Source organism: Osmerus mordax, chromosome 11 (assembly GCF_038355195.1).
Source record: "Osmerus mordax isolate fOsmMor3 chromosome 11, fOsmMor3.pri, whole genome shotgun sequence".
NCBI lineage: Eukaryota > Metazoa > Chordata > Actinopteri > Osmeriformes > Osmeridae > Osmerus > Osmerus mordax.
This window is the reverse complement of record NC_090060.1, coordinates 4,288,526-4,311,209: the sequence shown is the minus strand read 5'-3', so window position 1 is coordinate 4,311,209 and position 22,684 is coordinate 4,288,526. Positions and strand designations below refer to the sequence as shown.

Sequence of the window (22,684 nt, the reverse complement as noted above, 5' to 3'; positions counted from 1 at the left end):
TCAAAACATTTCCCGCTATGGTACTAGGCTGTCATATCCACAACGGTTCACCTCATTTTGACCGCACAGTTCCTGTGCTTCCGCAAATCTATTTGTGTGACATTGAAACATGGCTGTTTGAGAAGAGCGGGTGACCAATGGCCACTGATTTGCAGGTAGAGTCCCCTGCGCTGGGTTACAGAGGGCCAGGGAGAAGGAGGGTGGAGGGGGGGGGGGGAGAGGAGGAGCGAGGGGAAAACGAATTTTCAGGGGGCCACTGGAAACTACAGCCATCCATCACCATCGAGGCGACGCAGGGGCGGAGAGATAAAGCACGGGCCGGCTCTGCTACTCACACTGCATGGTGACTTCGATGATGCAGTTCTCCTCGCCGACATCATTACTGGCGGTGCACTTGTAGACACCTGCGCTGTCCTTGGTCAGGTTCCTCAGGGTGACGATCTCGGGGTTCTTCAGGTCTAAGAGAATGAGACACGACACACGACGTTGTTGCATGTCGCGTTCCCTCGGTTGGGATTCATATGCAGTTGCACAATTACTCTGTAGAGTGATTCACGACCCGCAGTGTGTTCATCAACGCTTTCTGATGAGGTTTCATTCTGTGTCTGCTTGTAGCGATTTACATAAGTACATTCTGAATTCTCGAATTCTATTCTATTCTGCTGATGGAATGCAGGTACTATTCAGCGTGACTGTGTGTTATAATGAAGCTGTTTGGGTAGGAGTTCCCCTTGCCTTCGTTCAGCCTGACTCGGGTGGGTTTGGGGCGGCCACGCCTGTCTGACTGTGTCAGTTCTGATGCATCACACTCGCTGGGCAAGGAGCAGAGGAGGCCGACTGGCAAATGTTTATCTCGGGCCTCCGAGAGATTGGACGCGGTGTGAGTAAGCGTGGGGCCATGATTGAAGAAGGGAGGCGCGTAGCGCTTTGAGAGAACGCGCGTGTATGTCTCTGTGTGTGTGTGTGTGTGGAAGAGGGGGAGAGAGTTTGTCTGGGAGAGCGACGGAGTTCTACAGGGCTAGTTGATGCTTATTCATCCTCCAACCACGACAGGCACGTGATCGCACTGTTCAGTGGACCAGTGAATAATGGCTGACGTCCGTGTGTTTTATCGCCCAATGAAAACTAATTAGACTGAACAGGTGTTGTTTCATGGAGGTCATTAATTTGGAGGTTTTCGTCTAGGCCAGGCACGTGCCACCGCTCATGTCGGTTGGGCACGGGGAAATAGGTGGCAAAGCTGGCAAGGCAAGAGAGGCGTGTTGCACGCCTCTGGGGATCGACTTGTCAGTTGCAGGGGACACACGATCACCATTCGTGTCCTCTCCGTTCAAAGCCATGATGGGGAATGAGTGGAGCGCAGGTGTGTTCACGTGGATTGCAGGCGTTCTAACCGCGGAGCTTACAGCTCCTCGGTGCCACGCGTTGTTGTGTCGAGGGGGACGGACGCCGTTTACACACTGCACCCATCCTCTTACCTATCAGTGCCAGAGGGGGAAGTTTTCCAACACTCTTGCCCTTGTCCAGGACCCTCTCCCACTTGTAGCTGATGGGGTCGGAGCCGTCGCTGGACTTGCAGCTCAGCTTGACGTCGCTGCCCTCCAGCAGTTTCCCGTCCATCCAGCATCGGGGTTTGGAAGGCTTGACTGTGGGACACAACAAACAGCAAATGCTTAACCACGCCCGCATGGCTTCCGACGTCAAACAGCCACAGGGTGGCAAGCGACCTACAATGAAAGATACTCGATCTGAGGCGATTTTTAACGAGGGGCTGGTCATTGCTGCTGCAGGTGTGATCGAGCAGCGAGGCAATAAATAACAGTAAAATAAGAACAAAGGCTGTAGAGACCAGCCTTAAAAGAGGCATCGGATCCCATCAACAGAGCTTGTGTCCGAGGCCTGTGTCAAAGGGCCTCAGGTCTGAATCGAGGTCTGACAGCCTGCAGTCAGTTTGCATCTCCAGGTCAGAAGTCCAGTAGCCTGAGGATCAGAGCAATAGATGGCCCGCCCTGCCCCGGGCTCTTGTGGCTCTTTATAGAACAGCTGCTCCCTCTCTCTCTCTCCCTCCCCCCCCCCCCCTCCCCCACATCTCTGTATCCCTCCACTGGTGCACTTCCACAAAGACCAGTCAGCTCACACGGCCAGTAAGGGATGTGATGAGAGGGATAAGGGGAGTGCAGGGGCTTCTGCCGTGCCATCTCACAGCTCTGTCAGGGCCAGTTAGGGCTAACTGTCGCCGAAACAGTGCACGCACACACACAAACACGTACACACATACACACACGCTCAGGCTCAGGACCACGACCAACCAGCCAGCCAGCCGCCAGCTACTGCCAACCCATTATCTTAGCGTCGGGAGCGAGGGAGAAATGCAAATGTTCTTCTCTCAAAATCGAAAGTGTCACCGCAAAGCTGAGGGCAATTTGTAAAAATAGTGGCGCTAACTCACGGAAATGTCTTTATAGAGAAGAAGGAGGGTGGGGGGGGGTATAGAGGGGGGAAGGATTAAGAGACTGTTCCATTAAAGAACCAATAACCGCCGGTTCAACTAATCTCCCATGATGTTTTAATAAATCGTCTGCTTTGTGACATTGAGAATGATCTCACTCGTCCCTTTGGATTCCTAGGCAGGCTTTGTGGAGCTGCTGCTCTCCATTCGCTGTCTGTCCTTCAAAGCCGTTTGGCTGCTCGAGATACGCAGAGATGAATTTACCACTGCGCCAGTTAAAACTAAGCCATTTTTAAACCGATCTGCCAAAGCCGCTGTGTATTGCGCCGAAGTAAAAACAAAGGAGAAAGGAGGAGAAAAAGACAACCACAATGGTGTCTTTGCAACGGCTAATGCAGCCCAACTGGCTTTGTCATCCTTCTGAAGGCTGAATGGCAGCACACGGATCTCTTAACATTTTCATAATTGAAAACAGATCAACGCTACTTAATTCACATTTGGAGGCTCGTCTGCAGTTTATTCCATGACCGCAAACTTTTTTTGTTCCTTCATTGCACAATAAAACTCATTAATTATTTTGTTCAAAGTTGACAAGTTGAGGTCAAGTTCCAATGTCTATAATCTATCTTGTTCTGCCACATTGACGACCACATTAACTCTATTGGCTCCATAACTTGTAGTCAAAGACTACAGTGCTCATCTAAACAACCAAAAGAACCCAAACAAAAGCAGACAACAGCAACCGGTCAAATTGGATCACTCCGTCTGAATAAAATTGAATCATTAGATCGGTTAGCATGACAGAGGAAATGCACTAGGCTAATCGGCAAATGATTACGCGTTAGTGTGTGTGTGTGTGTGTGTGTGTGTGTGTGAGAGAGAGAGAGCAGACTCACCCAGCACTATGAGGTTGACCTGGCCCCAGTGGTACTTGCCCCCTGTCTTGACCTTACAGTGGTACTCCCCAGAGTCGGTCAACAGCAGGTCACCAATGAGCAGGGAGGCATCCCCGTTCAGGTAGTCCCCTGCAAAGGCCAGACGGCTGGCGTCGCCCATCACCTCGTTGGTGTACACCTGACCTCCAAAGAACGTGATGATCTAGGCGAGGAGTGGGGGATAGAAAGAGAGAGAGGGATAGAAAGAGAGAGCGAGAGAGAGAGAGACATTGTAAAGCAACTTTCTTCCTTTCTCTCTCTCTCTCTCTCTCTCTCTCTCTCTCTGCGTCTTTTTGTGTTGCTATGAACAAGCACAAGCACAACCTGGCTGTCACAGCAGCCTATTACTCTAAGCTAGTGAGAGCCTGCAGATGGGGACTGCTAAATGCTCGTGCCACAGCACATCAGTGCCACAGGAGCTGGGCCTACCTGCTGTGCTCGCAGGTGACGGACTGGCCGTTTACACACGGGCGCACGGTCACGCACACCCTGCACACGCTCAAGCACATACACACGTACACGCTCACTAGTACACACAACAAGACTCACCCACAGACGCTGACTATCTCTCTCTCTCGCTCTCTCTCTCTCTCTCTCTCTCTCTCTCTCTCTCTCTCTCTCTCTCTCTCTCTCTCTCTCTCTCTCTCTCTCTCTCTCTCTCTCTCTCTCTGTATTCCAAACAGACACACAAAGACATAAACACCCACACAAACAGACTTGTCGCTCACACACACACACACACACACACACACACACACACACACACACACACCCACACAGTCCTGCCACAGGCACACTGTGACATAGCTCTGGCACCTTTACTGAGATGGGTAAGTTACTATGCACAAGCCTATGGGCACACTTCTGCTGTTCTCATGAATTTTGGATGTTGAGAGCATACTTACAGGTGAGTGTGTCTGTATGTTTGTGCTGGTGGCTGTGTTTTGAGCCCATTTCAGAACATATGTTTATGAGGGAGAGCAAGTGACCGGAATTGTGTGGAAAAGCAATGAACGGAGCACCTACAGCAGCAGTTCTTTCTGCTTGGAAGGCCTGAGGATAAGGGCCTACGGCTATTAGCATTCGTATGAGCTGTTAGCATTAGCGTTAGCATGACACAGGGCTCTGTGATGGCTCTGGCCTTCGGGCCCCTGGCACATGTAGCCTGTACGCTTGGTAACAGAGGCTAAATGTTGACAAGCTGCTCTCTTCCATTGAAAGCCCACCTTCCAGTGGAAACAAAACAATGATTTATTCATTCCGCCACTGGCATAGTCTCATTCCTAATCAAATTTTCAGACGTTTGATTTTAATTAATGGCGCCTTCAATGTTATCGCCCGCGTTAAATATTCAATGTGATGTGCCAGCCCCTCAGAAATATCAAAGCGTTAGACGTTTGTTTCTCCCCCTTCTTTCATTCCTCTTCTCCTAACCCCTCTCTATTTTCTCGCCGAACCAAATCTCGCTATGCTAATCAACAGAGCGGCGTGCTAACAAAGGACTTAAAAAAAGAGAGAACATCTCTTTCTTCTGACGGGGGCTGTTGAGATTTCACAGTTCTCCCTGTTATCAGATACTACGTTTCATTTGGAGAAGAGAAACAAAGCAAGTTCTACAAAGCAACGCAGGCAGATCATGTAACATCCTCTCAGAGTTGTGAGACATGAAATCAAATTAGGTCCATTTTAAGACTGGCCTGGATGGTAATTTAACCAGGTGATAGGATGGATCCATTGTTATTCCATTTAGGGCTGGCAGATATAATGCCGTCTAATTCAATTTCCAGGGTGTAGAATATCAAGGTATTCTGTTTTCACAGCTGGTGAAATGTCCATGGATTGCTTATGCTCATTACCCTGTCTCTGGTCGACTTTCAGCCAAAAGAATCCGCTCACTATGCTGCCGTCTATTGATATCAGGACTCTCCAGGGAATATGGAAAAGCTAAGACACAAAAATATGTGCATCGCTGCAATAAACAAGCTTTGTAAAGGACACATCATTGTTAGTTGGGGACGTAGGTATGGCGCTGGGCAGGATTGGAAGTAACTAGTTGGGAATGTTTTGTGGTATAATTGCTTTGAGAAAGGCATTACTTACTAAGGCACAAAAATGGTGCCTTAGTAAGTAGAACCAATCAGTTGTATTTGACCATCATATTGTCTGTGGAAAATCAATTGGAAGGGTGTTTGTTTGTGTGAGGTTGTGTGTCTGTTTCGATGTCCACGTGTGCCTGTGAGAGAGAGATACAGACACAGAGAGAGGAGAAGGCAGATATGTGACAGAAAAAAGAACGTGAGACTCCTCACCACTCTCTGCTTGGAGTTGGGCTTCTGCAGTATCCACTCAATGTCGAGCGACTGCGGGTTGGACTGCCAGAACTGATGGTGACACGGCAGGGTGGCGTTGTCTCCCACGACCCTTTTCATTTCTGTCTGGGCGCCGGCCGTCAGCAAACTGAGCAGCACTATAGGGAGAGACAGTAGAGAGAGAGAGAGAGAGGGGGGGGAGAGAGAGCACAAGAGAGAGAGAGGGAGAGAGAGAGAGAGAGAGAGAGAGAGAGAGAGAGAGAGAGAGAGAGAGAGAGAGAGAGAGAGAGAGAGAGAGAGAGAGAGAGAGAGAGAGGGGAAGAACAGTCTGTCAGAACAGAAGTATCGCCATATACAACACATGACAGCAGGCATGACAGAGATGGGGACCCGAATGAAACATACCGTGGGGGTTGAAAACTGAATTCAAACTAGTTTGACATGGAACAAACATCACTGCAAACACATGAAACTCAACCACCAGACCAGTAATTAATTTACTACGATAGAAATTCTAAGTAGAGCAGGGACTGGATAAAAACTCAACAAATAAAAAAAACAAGAAATAGATAGAGAATTGTTAGTTTTTTTTCATTATTAATGTCTCCTCAGCTGTGGAACAGAGTATAGGTTACAGTCGTTACAGTAGCACGTAGAGTCACAGGAGGGTGTGTATAAGAGTGTGTATATGTGGTGTGTTTGCAGGCCACAGGCCAGACTGTCAGGGCCTGCTGTGGTGGTGGGGGGGTCGTTGGGAGGGGTAATTTATTGGAGGATGCTGGACAGCCCTGCTGGCTTGAGTGGAATTAGACAAAGGCGTCAGGGGGATTTGGAGGGACCAGGAGCTCAGGGATGCGTGTTTGTGTGTGTGTGTGTTTGCGTGTGTTTGTGTGCTTTGCAAAGCAGGGAGGGGAGGAGATGATATACGATTCCCCCCACCTGGTAAAACAGAAATGCAGTGAAAACAATGCACCCCCCCCCCCCCCCCCCCAGCATGAGCTCACGCTCCCAAATGCGACAGATTATTTTGGAACAACGGCATTAACGTAACTACCGCACTTAATTTGGCCACTGTGGAAAGAGCTGAGGTCTGAGAACCCCCCCCCCCCCCTCGCCCCTGAATAGCTTTAAATAAAGTTATGCTGCTCTGTCCTGGTTATGTAAATATTGTGACATCTTCTTTTCATTACATGCTGGCGTATCGCTTAATAGGTGCTGAGCCGTTCAAGAAATCCCCTCAGAGGGTTAGAACTAAATATACCGCATGTTATACATACTGGTGTACTAACACCACACAAAGACAAGCTCAGGCATCAGAGTGTTATGTCTGGGGTTGAGTGATTCAACTGACAACCATTGGTTGAAAGAAAGCCTTCGTGCTTTATGACGTCAATTCCGAGTTGTCCTACGTTCTTCGGACGACCATTTGTGGCGAACGCATCGGCGTTCGGAGCCACGCGCGCTTGACTCGCCCTCGGGAACTGGAGCCAGGTGGCGTTGGAGCCAATGATAAAAGCTCACTCCCAGACGTCATACGTGACTCAGCACGAGGCTGTGGTCCAGGGAACATGTGCTGGAAATTGAGCTGCGCATTCAAGAGTTCCTGATTCACAGCGACAACACTCTGGCTCGACCCACAAAGATGACATCGCTCGGTTGTCTCCCTCGAACCTCCGGAAGTTTCCTTCCTTGCTTAAGATTGGCCACGACACCCCTGGGCACTGAAACAGTAGGTGTATTCCATCTCGAGTCACGACTCCGATGCAACCCAAGATGCCCTCCCTGACTGGCAACCTCCCTCTCCAGAGGGCACCACACAGAGGGAGGTTTCCATGTGCCCACTACTAACCCCGTGACAGGACAAATTACAAAGGTCTGCCAGCTCTCGCCCTCCTGCTTGGTTCAAATCATTACTCAGCAGAAATAAGGGCCACCTCTCCCAGCTTAGGAGCTCCCGGCCCCTGAAGGTATCCCCGTTCATGAATGTTTAATGCAGCATTTGCAGAGTCATTCATCTTGTGGGCTCCCCGCCGATATTAGTTTGGAAGTCAGAAGGGAAGCCAGAGGAAGAGCCAAGAGACCGAAGGAAAGCGAGTAGGTAGGGAGAAAGAGAGAGAGAGAACCATAACTAAGAACGGCAAATATCCTCCCTCCCTGCACAGGTCTCTAAACACCCAAGGAGGAGGTGAAGGAGACAGGGTCAGAGGGAATGTCTGGTATGTGAGTGCGTGGGTGGGTGTGTGATGATAGTGGGACTCGCCTCTCCGTTGGCAGCACTGTGTCGGCCTGTTGGCCCAGGGACTCTCTACAGCCCGGCTGTCTAATCAGTGGCCCCACACTCGTCATCCTCGCCCTAAAGCCGTTCCTGCGGTGCGCGGAGCTGATAAGAGCTCCCATCGCTTCAAACCTCCCTCCCTCCTTTCCTCTCTCTCTGTCTGTCTTACTCTTTAAATCCTCCCTCCCTGCACTCCCACTACACCATGGGAATTGAAGGCCAGGGAGACTTAGAGTGTTGCATGGGGGAGATAGCAAGGGGAGCCAATGATCAAAGAGGGCATTTGGAAAGGCGAGGTGTAGCGTGAGGGTACAATTAAGTCTGCACTCCTACAGTATATCAGCCTACTTATTCCCTAACTTACAAACAACCTTCGAAGAGAATTATACTCCATTACTGCCGCTTATATAGTCGGGCTGTGTCCTTCAAAAACTTCAATGCAAACATCTCATTAAGACCATTCCGAAAAGAGTTAACTTTCCATCACAAGAAAAGCAAAGATTCCAGAGCGTTTTTCGCTCATTTTACATTCACAGTTTAAGGTCTCGGAGCGGGGGATTTTGTTCTGTGGAATGGATGACACAGTTGTTCCAAAATAAACCTGCATTGGAGTGTATTTGCTCTCCAGTTTGAATTGGCCTCTTTTACAGTGTGAACAGCTGGAATCATTTGGACTGACAGAGCATCGTTTGTGAGATTCACTGTGTGGCATTCCATTCATCCCAGCACACTATGGTGACATTGCTACACAAAACATTTGTTTGACTCTTTATTTTGCAGACTTTGATTTATGGCATTATGTTAGCAAAACAGTGGAACACTTCCAAGTACCCACTGACAAAAAAAGCTGTTACCTAAAACACAGGCTCTGCTTCAAGGTCAAAAGAGTTCTACACAACACCACGTGCAAGTTCCCGTGTCTCTGTGACATTCTACAGACACCTGCGGAAAACCATGTTGTGGAGGAAGACATCGTAACCCACGGCTACGAGAGGAGCTGGAGACAGCCGAAACAACGTCAGTAACCGCCAACGCTGTCCGGAAATCTCCTTTGGGTCTGGCTAAGACCTCAAGATCCTCTCCCTCTCTCCCTCTCTCCCTCTCTGTTCCCTGGATGGTAATCAATTCAGCTGCACACCGTCCTTTTCTGGCTTGGACTCACGGCTCTTTCACCCTCAGAAAGAAAAGAAAGAAGCGTATCGTAATCAACAAAGGAAGAGGAGCAGGGCAGCGTGGAGCTTAGGGGACAGCGATAGACAGACAGGGGCCCAAATGTGGAGGAACCAATTTCTATGAACATGCCCTAGGGGGAGTTGTGCTCTAGTAAATCCTTCTCCCCACAGAAGACTGCAATCTTATTATAGAGCAGCCAGTGGGACAGGCAGGGCGCGGGGACTCCCAGACGCCTGCCGACACGGACCCTGAGTCTTTCACATTGCCCCAAAGTCAAGCTCTGCAGACACAGTCAGCTGATTGGCTTGGCCGGGGGGCCTCTGACACAGGCCAAGCCCCTGACCTTTGGCTCAATCACACCCCTGAGAGGATCAAGGGAGAGGAGAGGGAGAGAAAGAGGGGGACAATATCTTACCCTGAGCCTCTTGAGTCCTTCCACTCAGCTGCCTGACAGATACCCCAGTGTGGCTGATAGATAGTGGCCACAATGAGGTGGCTTTACTGGGAGGTTGGTCGAGGGAGGAAGATGGGTGCAGAGGTAGCTATCTTTGACAATGCCTTGTTTGTATGGATATGTCTAGCCTTAGAAGCGAACCTATAGGAGAGTGTTGTGTATGGGCGCTGGTGTGTATGATGCATTACTCATGTGAACATATGCTGTTTCTCAAATGCATTCCAGTGCCCCTCCTGTCTCTGTAATGGAAACACGAGGCCTATCTCGCACCGACAGTAAATCAATGCCTCAGCACACAGAGGTGTGAATTCGTATATTGAAATTGTCAGGCATATGGCTATTGAAATACCACACGTTATTAGTTACTAGGCTGCCCGGAACAACGTGCGCATCCAGACATCCCCTTTGAACGGTTGCAGCAGAAGGTGTCATTTCTGTGCTCTGCCATCCTGACTTTTATCTTGTGCCACCGACAGACTCATCTGGCAAGATCGGAGGGGGGAAGGAAAGAGGGGTGGAGAATCAGTTATTAAAAGCTGGCGTTGGGACAAAGACAGGATTGTCTTCCAAGTAAGCGAGGCCTCCGTTTTTTTTTTTTTTTTTGGTATGACGACCATGTGTGAAAAAAGCACATAGCATCTTTTCGTTGGTTTAGGGACGCCTTCAAACGAGAAAATGTTGGATGGGAAAACATTTAAATATTCAGAGGTCACTGTCTTGGGTGGAGGGGTGGAGTTTCAGCCCCATGTATACACCTCAACGCACAGCACCGCAAACTCCCGTCGTAGCTACAAAAACGTAATATGTAAGTGCCCCCCCCCCCCCCCATCCATGGCAATGAAGTGAAAGACTAGCACAGAGGGAGGTAAAACACATGCCCTTTTTTCTCTCGCTATCTCGTAGGCTTCTGAGAGCAAGATGAAGGGCTTGGTACACTGACATCGTCTCGTAGCTCTGATGGTTCCCCAGACAAGAGTCTGACTAGAGACACTAGTCCAAACTGACAGGCTGCAAAAACAGACCTTGATGAAAAGCTTTCAGAGAGACTCCTTTATTTATACAGCCTGGGCTCTTTTTAATTACCGCCTCTGACGGGCTAAATCTTTATAAACGTTCCCAGCCATCACGCCCCTACATTAAATCGTGCTCATCGCAAAGGCCCATTCTCCTGGTTCTAGGTCCAACTCATGAATATTTCCTTCCTGAGGAAATCAAAGGCCGGTTGTGTTTTCTCTGACTGGAGGCTGCTCTTTGAAGGGATAAAGCCCCCATAATCCTCCTTGCCTCGCGGCGTGGTCACCAACACCCTGGCTCCTCTGCCGACATGGTGCTTTTTTTTCCCCGCCAATGCCATTTTGCCCCACTATTACAGATCACGACACTCTGAAGCATGGAGAGAGGCCCGGAAAAGCTTGAGTGGAAAACGTTTACAAAAATGAGGGTGACTTCATGTCCGAGCGGGGCTACAATGATGGATTCCTAAGGGTGTGGGCTTCAGCAGCCGGTAGGAGAGAAATGGAAGGGAGTGGATTTGCTTCCAAGATAATCTGTAAGACCTGGAAGAGAGCAAAAAAGAACAGGGCCTATAGGGAAATAAGGAGTGGGAGATGAAAATGTCACCAGGAAGTGAATAATACAATGCCCTGTGGTAACGTTTCACCTCCAGCAGCTATTGTTGGCTTAATTAGCATCCCCTTTAAAGGCTCGTAATTTCTGTCACATACAGAGAAAAGGGACGCAGTCCCGCTGACAGACTCCCAAAATAGATACTAAACTGGTTTCCTGATGTTCACTTCTGAATTCCCCCAAAGTATTTGGCATTTTCCTGCAGCAAAATAGGAAGCGAAAAAAAGCTAACATTTTCCCCAAAGGAACAGTCTCCCAAACTCTGTCTGTTGGCATCATGTATATTCAAGGGAGACTTAGATGATGAGGCTGTTTTGTCCTCCATTTAGCATTAGCACTTGCTGAAACTACAAGACACAGAGTGTACCAGATGTGGGACTCCAGACGTCCCTGTAAACAGCCTCCCGGCGCCCACTTCCTCCATCCACCTTTAAGTGGCTCAGTAAAACCAGGGCTCCACATATTACAGAATGGAAAGAGTGACTGAGGAAACAGACCCAGCCCTAACACACAAATCCCAGTGATAGTCACTGGCTGAGGTTTAATTAAAACACAATTCATCATTTCAGAATGGATGTTCTCCATTTGAATTTTAATTGCGGCAATGCGTCTCAGCGTCTTCAGGCTGCATTGAAGGATAATCGCCGGAAGCTGGCGTGGCGTTAAACCGTTTAAAGGGTTCTTTTCAGGCGGAGAAAAAACATTCCAAACTGTTTTCCGTAATGTGCCCGGAGTGAACAAGGGTCCAAATGTCACATGGTCTGTCTAGCACAAGGTAACACGCTGTAGCTGCATTGTGGAGCTAAATCGAAGACCTTCTGTTATGTAGTTGCAACAGACCTTCTCCACATCTGGCTGGGCCCAAACAAAACAAAAACAGTTTGCTTACCCCACCAAGAATCTCGACAAACCATCCCTCTTTTAGAACATTACAGTGAACGGCATAGGGCCTACTAACAGAAAAGAGATATGGCTAATGTACTGTTCTGTGTGTGTATCAGTGAGGGGCAAATCCCCTGCCCCCCCCCCCCCCTCCCAGGATCCTAAGAAGATCCGATAACAAACTGAACTGACACCCGAGACAAGCTTTGAGACTTTTCAAAAGAACATTCAACAAAGAATGATTCTCCCTTGTGTGTGCAAGTGTGCCGAGACAACATTGGCAGGACTTAAGCGAGGCAAGTCAGCAATTTGGGATATTAAAAGAAAACTATTTCAAATCCTGTTAAGAAATTTTGTTCTCCCTGTTATTGGACTCACTTTTGTCTACAAAAAAACAACATTTTCTTTTCATTCTTGAAATTGGATATTTTCTCTAAGAACATAGCAAACTATTGTTTTAGGCTGAGCCTATTTCTCGCTTTGAGTGACATTAATATATTTTCCTTGGTGAAGGATAACAAAAAGTGAAAAGGAAATATTCATCACGCAGGACTTATACTGTAACAGGAAACTGGAAGAGAAACAGGACCCTCAGAAAGAAAAACACAGGTTGCAGGTTTGAGACTCGGCCATAACCCCGCCATCTAAACAGATGGTGTGACCGGCCGTATTAATCACAACACAACTCAAGATTGCTTCACAAACTGTTGATACACTTTACTGATATGACAGTGTATTTGTGAGTTATTAGCAATAGTAGCTTATGATAAAGACAGATGAGAAATCCTAAGTCTGATATCATTATGAAAAATCACAATGTCAAATCAGCAGCTTACATTATAGGCAAGCGCACTCTACGAATGTGGGCATAACTCTCTCTGAAACAGTGCACAAAATGGATGCCTATCTCTCCAGTTATTTATGCAGTCTAACTCCATTTGTGGCTGTCTGCTTGTGAAGTCCTCTCACATTGTAGGAGCTGCCAGACTTGGGCATTGACCTCCGAAGATCAATACTTAATAAGCTTTTGTGCTGCCAAGTCCGTTTTGCTGCAATGTGCAATTTTTTTTATGTCCATTAGGTGGAAAATAGAGCTGACTAGGTGTATGACCACAGGAAGTGGAATGTATTGTGGTCACCTGGCTTTCCAGTGATATATGCTCTGCAGCAGCGTGTGACAAATGAAAACTTCAAATGCTAACCTAGCTAGTATCATGCTACTGCTTTTGATGAAATACAACCCAAGTTGTAATTCCATACTGGGTGTCAAAAAGAAGACCGTTTGCGTTTCTTTTAAAACAAAGTAGGAAACCAATGACCACAACAAAAAAATAGAAATAAGAAGTAAGCTATTTTTGGAGCAGCGCTAAAGCAAGCGCTTCAGACACTGTAAGATGGCCCCAATTTGGACATGCTAATGCTAACGTTTTTATGTGCTCAGTAGGAGTGCGCTACAAGGACGGGAGGGAGGCGGGGAGGTGGAGCGCTCTGAATGGTTCCCTGATCCCCCCCCCCCCCCCCCCCGCTGCTTTCTCCACGCAGATTTAATTCCATCACTTTTGGCCGCTGCCACTGTTTGTCACTGTCTTGAGCCCTGGAGTTCACCTGAGGTCAGACAAGCGGGCGTTTCTGAGAGAAACACACTGACTCGCTGCTTTGGCTGAATCCGGGCAAAGAAGAGCACCAGGGACGACAACAACAAGCGAACGGCTCCCATGTCGTACATTTCAGTGGCTAATTGAAAACAGACGGGACTCTAACTCGCTCTTTCCATCCGCCGCTGCTCGCCGTCGCCATGCCGCCTCGCTGACATATTAGACCTGTCGCCGTAACGACCTGCGGCGCGGCGCGGCACGCACGTGACGTATCGTTTTACTTGATCGACTGAGCGTGTCATAACCAAACCTGAGAGAGGGCACAACCCAGGGAAGGAGTGTGTGTATGTGTGTGTGTGTGTTGGGGGGGAGGGGATGTCGATCCTCTTGCTGTTTCATGGGAAATGGAGCCACCCAATCCATCCTGGAGGATGAGTGGGAAGGGCACGTCGATGGCGGATATCTCCCCAGAGGTGAGGAGGTGCCAGGGCTACGCTCAGACACTCACGAGAGGCGTTGATTTGTGAGGTATGTGACAAAGACAAAGTGTCTGGCTGTGACACCAGAGGGCAAACAGAAGGGGGCTAGACAGGGAGGTCTTGCAGCAAAGATCCCATTTACACTGGGAGGAACGCTAATGGCCTTGGTTACCATCTGTCCAGCACACTTGCCTGTATCATGGCAGCACTCACGAACATGGCTGTGTTGCACACACATACCAGCACACACACACAAACAATAACGTACATTCATATCCATCACGAAGCTGTTAGAACTGATGATACAAGGGGTGGAATAGCTTTTGGCCACTGAATGGATGTACTTGGTGGAAAGGCCAAGCCACCAGACTGCTTCAAGTACCAGTACAGTAAGTCCTTTCAGCTAAACATGGCCTTTTAAAGAGAGGTTCATTGAGGATCAACAGGCTCCCCCATTCTCTCTTCGTATGGGCCAACACAGACAGACAGCACACACACACACACACACACACACACTGTTCACACACTGTGGGGCTGCGCTCGCACCCTTCATCAATGTGTTATGTTGTGTCTGTTAGGTTTTGCGAGTGTGATGTGTTTAACGACGCTTTCAAAAAAAAATAAAAAAAATAAACCTGTTCTCTTAGAATGAGGAAATCTGAATTGACACCGTCTCACACCCGCACACACCCTATAAATGTGACTGCCCTTTTGAGCTCCTAAGTGTGCCCCCCCCCAGATAAGGAATGCCCACGAGGCCACATGCGAGGGCGGAGGGGAGATTGAAACCAGATGAATGGAGCGATCGTGGAGCTAGCTTGCCAGACCCATATTTCACTCCCCAAAGCCTGATTAAAACGAGTCGCGGCATTGGTCAGGCCAAGGCTCTCTATCTCTCTCTCTCTCCCTCTCTCTCTCTCTCTCTCTCTCTCTCTCTCTCTCTCTCTCTCTCTCTCTCTCTCTCCACTCACAGTTGATCTGAGGAAGGCGTGTGCTCTAAGTGACACCGCAGGCAGAGAAAAGCAGGTCAAAGTTCAAAACCGCCTGCTGTCTGATTGGTTGAAACAGTCCTTATGGAGTTCGCTCTCCAGACGCAGAAACGTCAAGCTCCAAATTTCCTTCCGACTAAATACATTTACTGACCCTGATTCATATTTTCCAGTTAATCGCAAATGCCCATGAACTTAATTAAATGAGATTTTGCTGAAATGGGGTTTGGGGGTATCTGTCACCTTTTATTGTGTTTTTGAGGGGAAACAGGCACACTAAGAAGCAAAGTAGGCCACGGGGTGTGAACTGACAACTGACACTGCCAAAGAAAATGAGGGCAAACTTGCACATTTTCAGGAGAACGTGAGAAAAATGAAGCATCCTAGTTAAATCCATGAGTCTACAGCAGAAGATTGATTATGTGAAATCAGTAAAGAGGTCCTGACACACATCTATGCATTCCACTCTTAAAGCACCGTATTTTAAAGTTAATACGCATTCAATAAACTGCACATGAGCCTAGCTTCAAGCGTCTCCAGAGAACATGTAATACTACTTGCATCCATCAATAACACAAGTTCAAATGAAGTTTAAAAACACATTTCATCAAAGTAACATGAATTTCATAAGAACCGGACTGTTCTCTTACTGTGAAGAGTAAAAGTCTCCCTGCGTCATAGCAATGTGGCAGAAAGTTCCTGCATAACTTGTACTGGTCATAAAACACCACAGAAAAGTTGAGCAACTGAGGTTTTCTTGAACTGTGATCTAGAGTGACTTCGGAGAAAAAAACAAAACAATCAAATGGCACAAGGCTTGTTTTTCCAGCTTGAAGGCCATGTTTTGTTGGCCTGTGGAGAAGTGTGCTAAACGCACCACGCGTTTGTGCTCGCTGTGTCAAGCGTTTCATACGCTCAGACCATGCGTGGTGCGACTGAAACCTACTCAGTGTGTGTGCCTTTTTTTGTATTTTCTATGCTTGTAATGTGAATTGTATGTTTGTGTGCACGTGTGTGTCTTTGTGTTTATTAAACCGAACGTGCGTGAGCCATTAAAGGGGGTTTTCATCTGTTGTCAGCAATGAGTCCTCCTGAGGGAGAATGCCTGCTATTTTCCATCCCCTGCTCCAAGACCCTTCCCTCTCACATGCAGCAGGTCGAACACACTCCCCCTGCCCCTCGTGACAATTCAGCGACGTAACTGCTGAGTGAACTGTGGCTTCGCAAACCCGCCCCGGAGAAAATTAATCTGGGATCATTTCATTTGGCTTTAACGTTTAATCCGTGTTTGTTTGGTCAACGAGAGATTCATCTCATTAACTGACGCTGAACGGCATCTTCTGAAGAGACCCCCGTTTTACCTCCAGTTAATTAAAAGAGCTATTAAAACCATTAAAAGACATCAGACCCTCTACACTCACACGCTGGGTGACGTGTCCGTCTTTGTTGACATGGATAGCTGCTCTTGCATGCATACAACCAACCCCTTTCAACATAGTAAACATGCTGCATGAACAGAACAACAGCCACCCCTGGCACAGGTCGGGCTGCACTCGCGGTTGAACATGTGCTTTTCATGCTGCCGAGTTAGTTAGTTGTGGTTTACCTGCTGAGAAGGATCCCCATTAAACTCAGCCAGCTGTGCCACAATACACATGTAGCTAAGCTTATTAGCTAATCAACTGACTCTGGCTATCTAAAGGGGCGGGGAGGCTGGGAGCCCGCCTCTGGGGCCTCCCTCGTTCTGATTGGCTCCAGCCTCTGCGTGTATGATGAATCACCGACAAAGCCCCCAGCCTCCATGACTTGATCCTCTGTGACATCACCGCGGGGACCCTCAGTAAGGAACGGAGAGAAAAACATCCTCGCTATCTACTTTCAAGTGAACGAGAAGAATGATGATTCATTCAGACAAGGTGTATCTGAGGATACGTTGGAAGGAAATGAGCAAAATCCCTTTGAACAGATGATGGCGTCGAGGCAAGAAAACCAAACCAAACGTGCGCTCTTCGCCTTTGGAAGGGCGGGAATTAAGAGTCGTTGCCTCGTTCCCGTCATGGTCTTCGTTCCGTCCTTCCGGCTCTTTCTCTCTACTTTGCTCTCGCTCTCTTGGTTTCACATGGTAATTGTTTCCTCAGAAAGCTTCATTGGAATACGACACAGCCTTAGATGAGTGGTCCACATCGGAGGGCATCTATAATAAACACGCAGCCGAGCCCATTTTAGCTCTGAAAAATCAGGCCGTGAGGGACGAATAAATGGGTTTATTTTAAGCAACCGAATCTAGAAAACGTGTACAAGGCCAGACATGCTAAGTGCTTTGTCTTTTATGCATCAGCCCTTGGGCATTATTTTCTTCTTAATTAAAATGAGAGCAAGGTGCAGCAGGAGCCCGCAATGGACTGAGTGGTTTCCCATGTTGTAACTCTCAACCCAAAAGTTGTGTGTGTGTGTAGGAGGGGGGGGTGGGGGTAGTGGGGTGCGATGCATACTTTCTTTTGCCGTATCGCTGTGCTGCACTTCTGCTGAGGCAAGGACCTTTGTCTCAAGATTAATGAAAGACGTTTGGCTCTTTGGCGTTTCGAATCCTGCTCCGAGTTTGGAAGCTGGCTCTGAACAGCAAATGCTGTATTGCGCTGCTAGGACGTTGTGCCTCGCTCGAGGAAAGCAATATTTTTTCCCGTTCCTCGGTCTCTCAGTTATTTCCACCAGCCTAACAAATAAATACCAAAGTGTAGCTTTCTTTTATACAATGCCCTTTTCATTTCCCAATGCTGATGAATAAGATGTCACTACCTAACCTAAAATGAACCCAAATAATCCACCCCCCCCACCCCTGCTTTTCAGCATGTTTATTTGAACGGCAGCATCCATGTTGGAGTGGTGTAGATGCAGGCATCGTACAACCAGCCACAGGTCTTGTATCCCGAGAGACCTGATGTTAGTTGAAAAGACAGGGGGGGGGGGCTAGTGGGCTTGATTTATGTGTTGCCCCGTATCCTGCAGTATCACACCGATCGGTTCCAAGTGCTCCGTATTTGTAAATACGTGTCATGATTGTCATCCATCTTGAGGACGTCTCCATTTGACCCTGTCAGCGTCCGTTGTCAGATAGCTCCCATCCCCAGGCGGCAGCCGTCGCCCCCTCTCCCGGCACTGAGCACATCGTTGTGGGGAGTGACGCAGTAAGCAGGTGAGGAACTACAGTTCCCATCAGGCTGTCGAGTGTACCGGGCAAGACCAAACAGAGAGGGTAATGTAGTTCTATAAATACATATTGCCTATTTCAACCTCCGAGGGGGATGACATCTCCTGACAAATTGCAGGTCAAACCTTTCTTCCAGGAGGCCACGGAGGAAGATGACGCTTGGTCACACTGCCTGAAGACTCACTGAGGAGTCCGAACCCATTTGAAAACTGTTCTTCTTCAGTATTCCACTGTTTGGTTGAAGCACATCTTAAAATGGATTCCCTCCATCCGTCCTGACTTTAGTGCCCCACTGGAGATGTGATTCCGGTGGTGGGGGGGGGGGGGGGGGGAGGGGGGGGGGGGGGGGTTGGTGCTGAAGAGACGTCTCCATATCTACATCTGCCCCCCCCCACCCCTTCATTTTCCGACGCCCACCCCATACCAAAACCTTCGTATTCCGTTATGCATGCTTGTGCACACAGAGACTCAGACACACAGATGGGCAGACACAAAACACACACACACACATGCGCCGAACAACGACTGCTCCGTGAAGGGTAAATAATGTAGGTGCCATGCATGGGTGGACCAACGCCAGGCTGATGACAACATTCTCCCCCAGATTCAATAACAAGAACTGATTCAATCATCCCTGTTTCTGGCCCTCAGATGCCAGGGGGCCCCCGGTACCGACCTCGTCCCCTCGCCGAACTGGCGGCGGCGGCGGAGGAGGAACGAACGTTTTCAGTGAGGAGACGACTCCAGCTCCTTTTAAAACGGCCGGAGCCAATCGGCGCGCAAAATGATCTCTATTCTCCCGCCGGATTAGGCCGGGTCTAATCTGCTCAGTGGCAGCCCTCAACGCCCCCCACTCCCCCCCCCCCCTCCCCGACTCCCCCCCCCCCTCCCCCTCCCTCTCAGCTACCCTCTCCCCCCCTCCGCACGTTCACGTCTCCCGTTGTCCCTCGTGTCTGGTTGGGCGTTAGACGTCAAGATGCCCTGCTGAAAGAGGAGAGGGGGGACGGAGACTTCACCAGATCCACCGCCTTCCTCCGTGCAGACGGAGGTGAGTGTGGTGGGTGGGTGGGTGGGTAGGTGGGTGGGGGGGAGCGGATGGGGGGAGGGGCGGGGGTGGCGGTGGATCAGGCCGCCTCTGCATGCAGATGACGAGGCTCTGGTGTGGATGAGGATGAAATGCCCCGGTATGATTTAATGAGCAGTGGAGATCAGCCGGGAGCGAGGTCTTAGGGTGGTTGTGCGGACACACACACACACACACACGCACGCACACACACATACACACACACACACACACAGACACACATACACATATATGGGCACACAAGGAAGCTACAATTCTGCACACACAGACATATGTCCATACACACACACACAAAGACACACACACTTCCGTAGAGCATTAATGCAGCCCTAAGCGCCTCGCTATAGACTTGGCAGTGTGACCTTCAAGCCCCAATGTCCTTCCTCAGCCAGATGTCCTTCGTGACAAGCCTGTTCCTCTGTCACTCAAACAGATATGGGGGGGTGGGGATCTGTCTACACGTGAAGACAGAAAGAGAAGCAGACAGGGAGGGTGAGTGAGAGAGACACAGAGAGAGAGAGAGAGAGAGAGAGAGAGAGAGAGAGAGAGAGAGAGAGAGAGAGAGAATGTGGGGAAGGAGGGAGGCAGAGAGATGGTCTGGTAGGCCTACAGTACATATCAGCAGACTACGTTCACCCATTCACCCATAGGGTTTTATTACTTTTATTAGTTGTTTTATTGTTTTGATAGATTTTTGGGATTCCCGCCAAAGACTGCGGCTTGTGTTTTGTAGAGTTACATTTTATTTATATTGGAGAACCACAAAGAATGTGGCTCGAGATACCGCAAAGACTGCGGCTTGTGTTTTGTTGAGTAACATATCATTTATAATGGGAAACCACAAAGACTGTGGCTCGAGATAGCGCAAAAACTGTGGCTGTATGAAAAGTCTTATTATTAATATTATCAATATTATTTGGAATCATCATCCCCGCTCCTGAGGAGAGCACAAAACAGCCTCGCACAGCCTGCACTTCCATATCGGTACACTTTTCCCTTTAGTACGTGACTCCCAATGTCATTGCCAAAACAACGGCTAATGACATTTGAAAGGGGGGCTGCATTTTGCAATCGAGGCCCTGCCAGCGCTTTCGAACGCTACTCAGGCTTCTGCGCAGCGCTCCTGGCCAGCAAGGTGCATGTGTGCATGCCTGGCCGCTCAGGCTGATCAGCGGAGGAATGTCACTGGGTTTTTAACAGGAATTAATCTTAATGTCACTCTGTCTCCCACGCTTGAATGTCACTGCTTTTTAATTGGCCCGCTTGCGAAATGGCGGCGTTGTTTGTGACTGGAAGCCACGGATGGATGGGAGGGGACGACCGAGGTGACTGCTGAGGGGAGGGCGCTGGACTACTTTCAGCCAATGGGAAGCGAGCGCGAGCCGGGCCGAGGCGCGTTGGCTGTTGATGGTGTGCCACTGCGGAACGCCTCGGAGCGGTAAAGAGATGCCAGAATGTCTACTTTTTACATGATGTGAGGAGGGATTAATACAAGTGAGAGGCTTTTAGGCTTTGAGGGGGTTGGAGACGTGTAAATCTTGCTGTCTCAACATGAGGTGGGATTGGGTAAACAGCATAACCATATTGAGCTATTCCATTACCAACAACAGTATAATATAAAGTGTTCTGGTGCATCTGGTGCATCATCATTCAAAACATACTGTTTACTGTATGATACACAGACAGTCCCTTGATCTAGATTACAGTAACGTATGATAATGTCGCAGGAAAGGACTAGGCCAGAGGTCTGCATTGCTCAGTAGTTCTGCATGTAGGCATCCAGCCAGCCACAACCAGCTAGCTACAACCAGCCAGCCACAACCAGCTAGCTACAACCAGGCAGCCACAACCACCAAGCCATAACCAGGCAGCCACAAATAGCCAGCCACAACCAGCCAGCAACCAACTGCATCCCGTGATGACCTTCGCCTCTTCTTTGAGCGTGGCTAGATGCCCAGTCAGCACAGTCTCAGATGGGTGCCATCCGATGCTGTGAGTAGCGGCCCCCTGCCCGTCTCCCCGCACAAACATCTGTGGGTGGATTTTGTTTGGCAAAAGGTAACCGGAGGGTTAGGAAAGAGCCCACAGGGAATCTACTGCGCAAATGTTCCTGGAATGGAAAAAAAGATATTAGATCAGATTTCCACTTTCCGGCCATAAAGGAGGTTGTTGTTTGTTTACTCTATACTCTAGTAGTCTCTCTGTCTCTCTCTCTGGATCAGTCAGCTACATGAGCAAAACTGAGAGAAGGAGAGAGGAGCCCGGTGTGGATGGGGCGTGTGTGTGGAGCTCCCCAGTGTGTGATCTGTGTGCAGCCTGAATATCCACAGCGAGATGAATTTATCATCTAGCTGTGACTATACATGGCAATCAGGTAAAACGGGTTGGGATAAGAATATCCTCGGTCTGCCAAGAGACTGCCAGGTTCAAGTTCACCGAGTGTTTCATCTCAAGCACACATACTTGGAGACTGAGTACCACATGCATCCCCCCCACCCGACCCCCGACACACACACACACACACAGGCACAGGAACACATAGACAGACACGCACGTACACACGCACACGCACTGACACGGACACGGGCACAGAAACACGGACAGAGATAGGCCCAGACAAAGCCGTGCACACCCACCCACACACACACACACACACACACACAGACACAAAGCCCTTCGCGACCCTCTCCTTTGCCATGACAAACAGTGTACACATTCCTCCCTGGTGCTCCGGCAGAGCTCTTTGTTTGGATTAGCTGAGGGAGAGCAGAGCACTGTCAGTCCCTGTGGCTGTGAACAGCACACGTCAGCCTGCTGCTGGTCTGCAGCCCACTCCTACACACACACACACACACACACACACACACACGCACACACACACACACGCAGTCCACACAAACCTCCACCAAGCACACAGGCACACACGTTCTGTCGCACACTCCGATACGTATAAACATCCACCCCCGCCACGCACACCCTCACACAGACACATGGACACGCACGCACGCACTCAGTCACATACACACGCATACACACGTACATGTAAACATCCACCCCCGTTGAGCACACACTCACACACGTACACACACACACACACACTCGAATACGTATAAACACCCACCCCCATCATGCACACACGCACACAAATAAAGAAACACACACACACACACAAACCTCCACCTCCAACAAATGCACACACACCACCCGCCACTCTCCCGGCCTTATA

General features: G+C 49.0%; 1 protein-coding gene across 1 annotated transcript in view; it reads right to left on the bottom strand.

Moving 5' to 3' along the window:
* The window catches only part of clmpb (CXADR like membrane protein b), a 47,869-nt gene that overhangs the window by 1,581 nt on the left and 23,604 nt on the right, over nt 1–22,684 (bottom strand). The window contains exons 2-5 of the mRNA XM_067246909.1: nt 5,694–5,851; nt 3,346–3,547; nt 1,479–1,646; nt 336–458 (exon numbers count right to left, since the gene is read on the bottom strand). Coding sequence (XP_067103010.1) covers nt 336–458; nt 1,479–1,646; nt 3,346–3,547; nt 5,694–5,851 — 651 coding nt within the window. The remainder of the gene's footprint in view (nt 1–335; nt 459–1,478; nt 1,647–3,345; nt 3,548–5,693; nt 5,852–22,684) is intronic.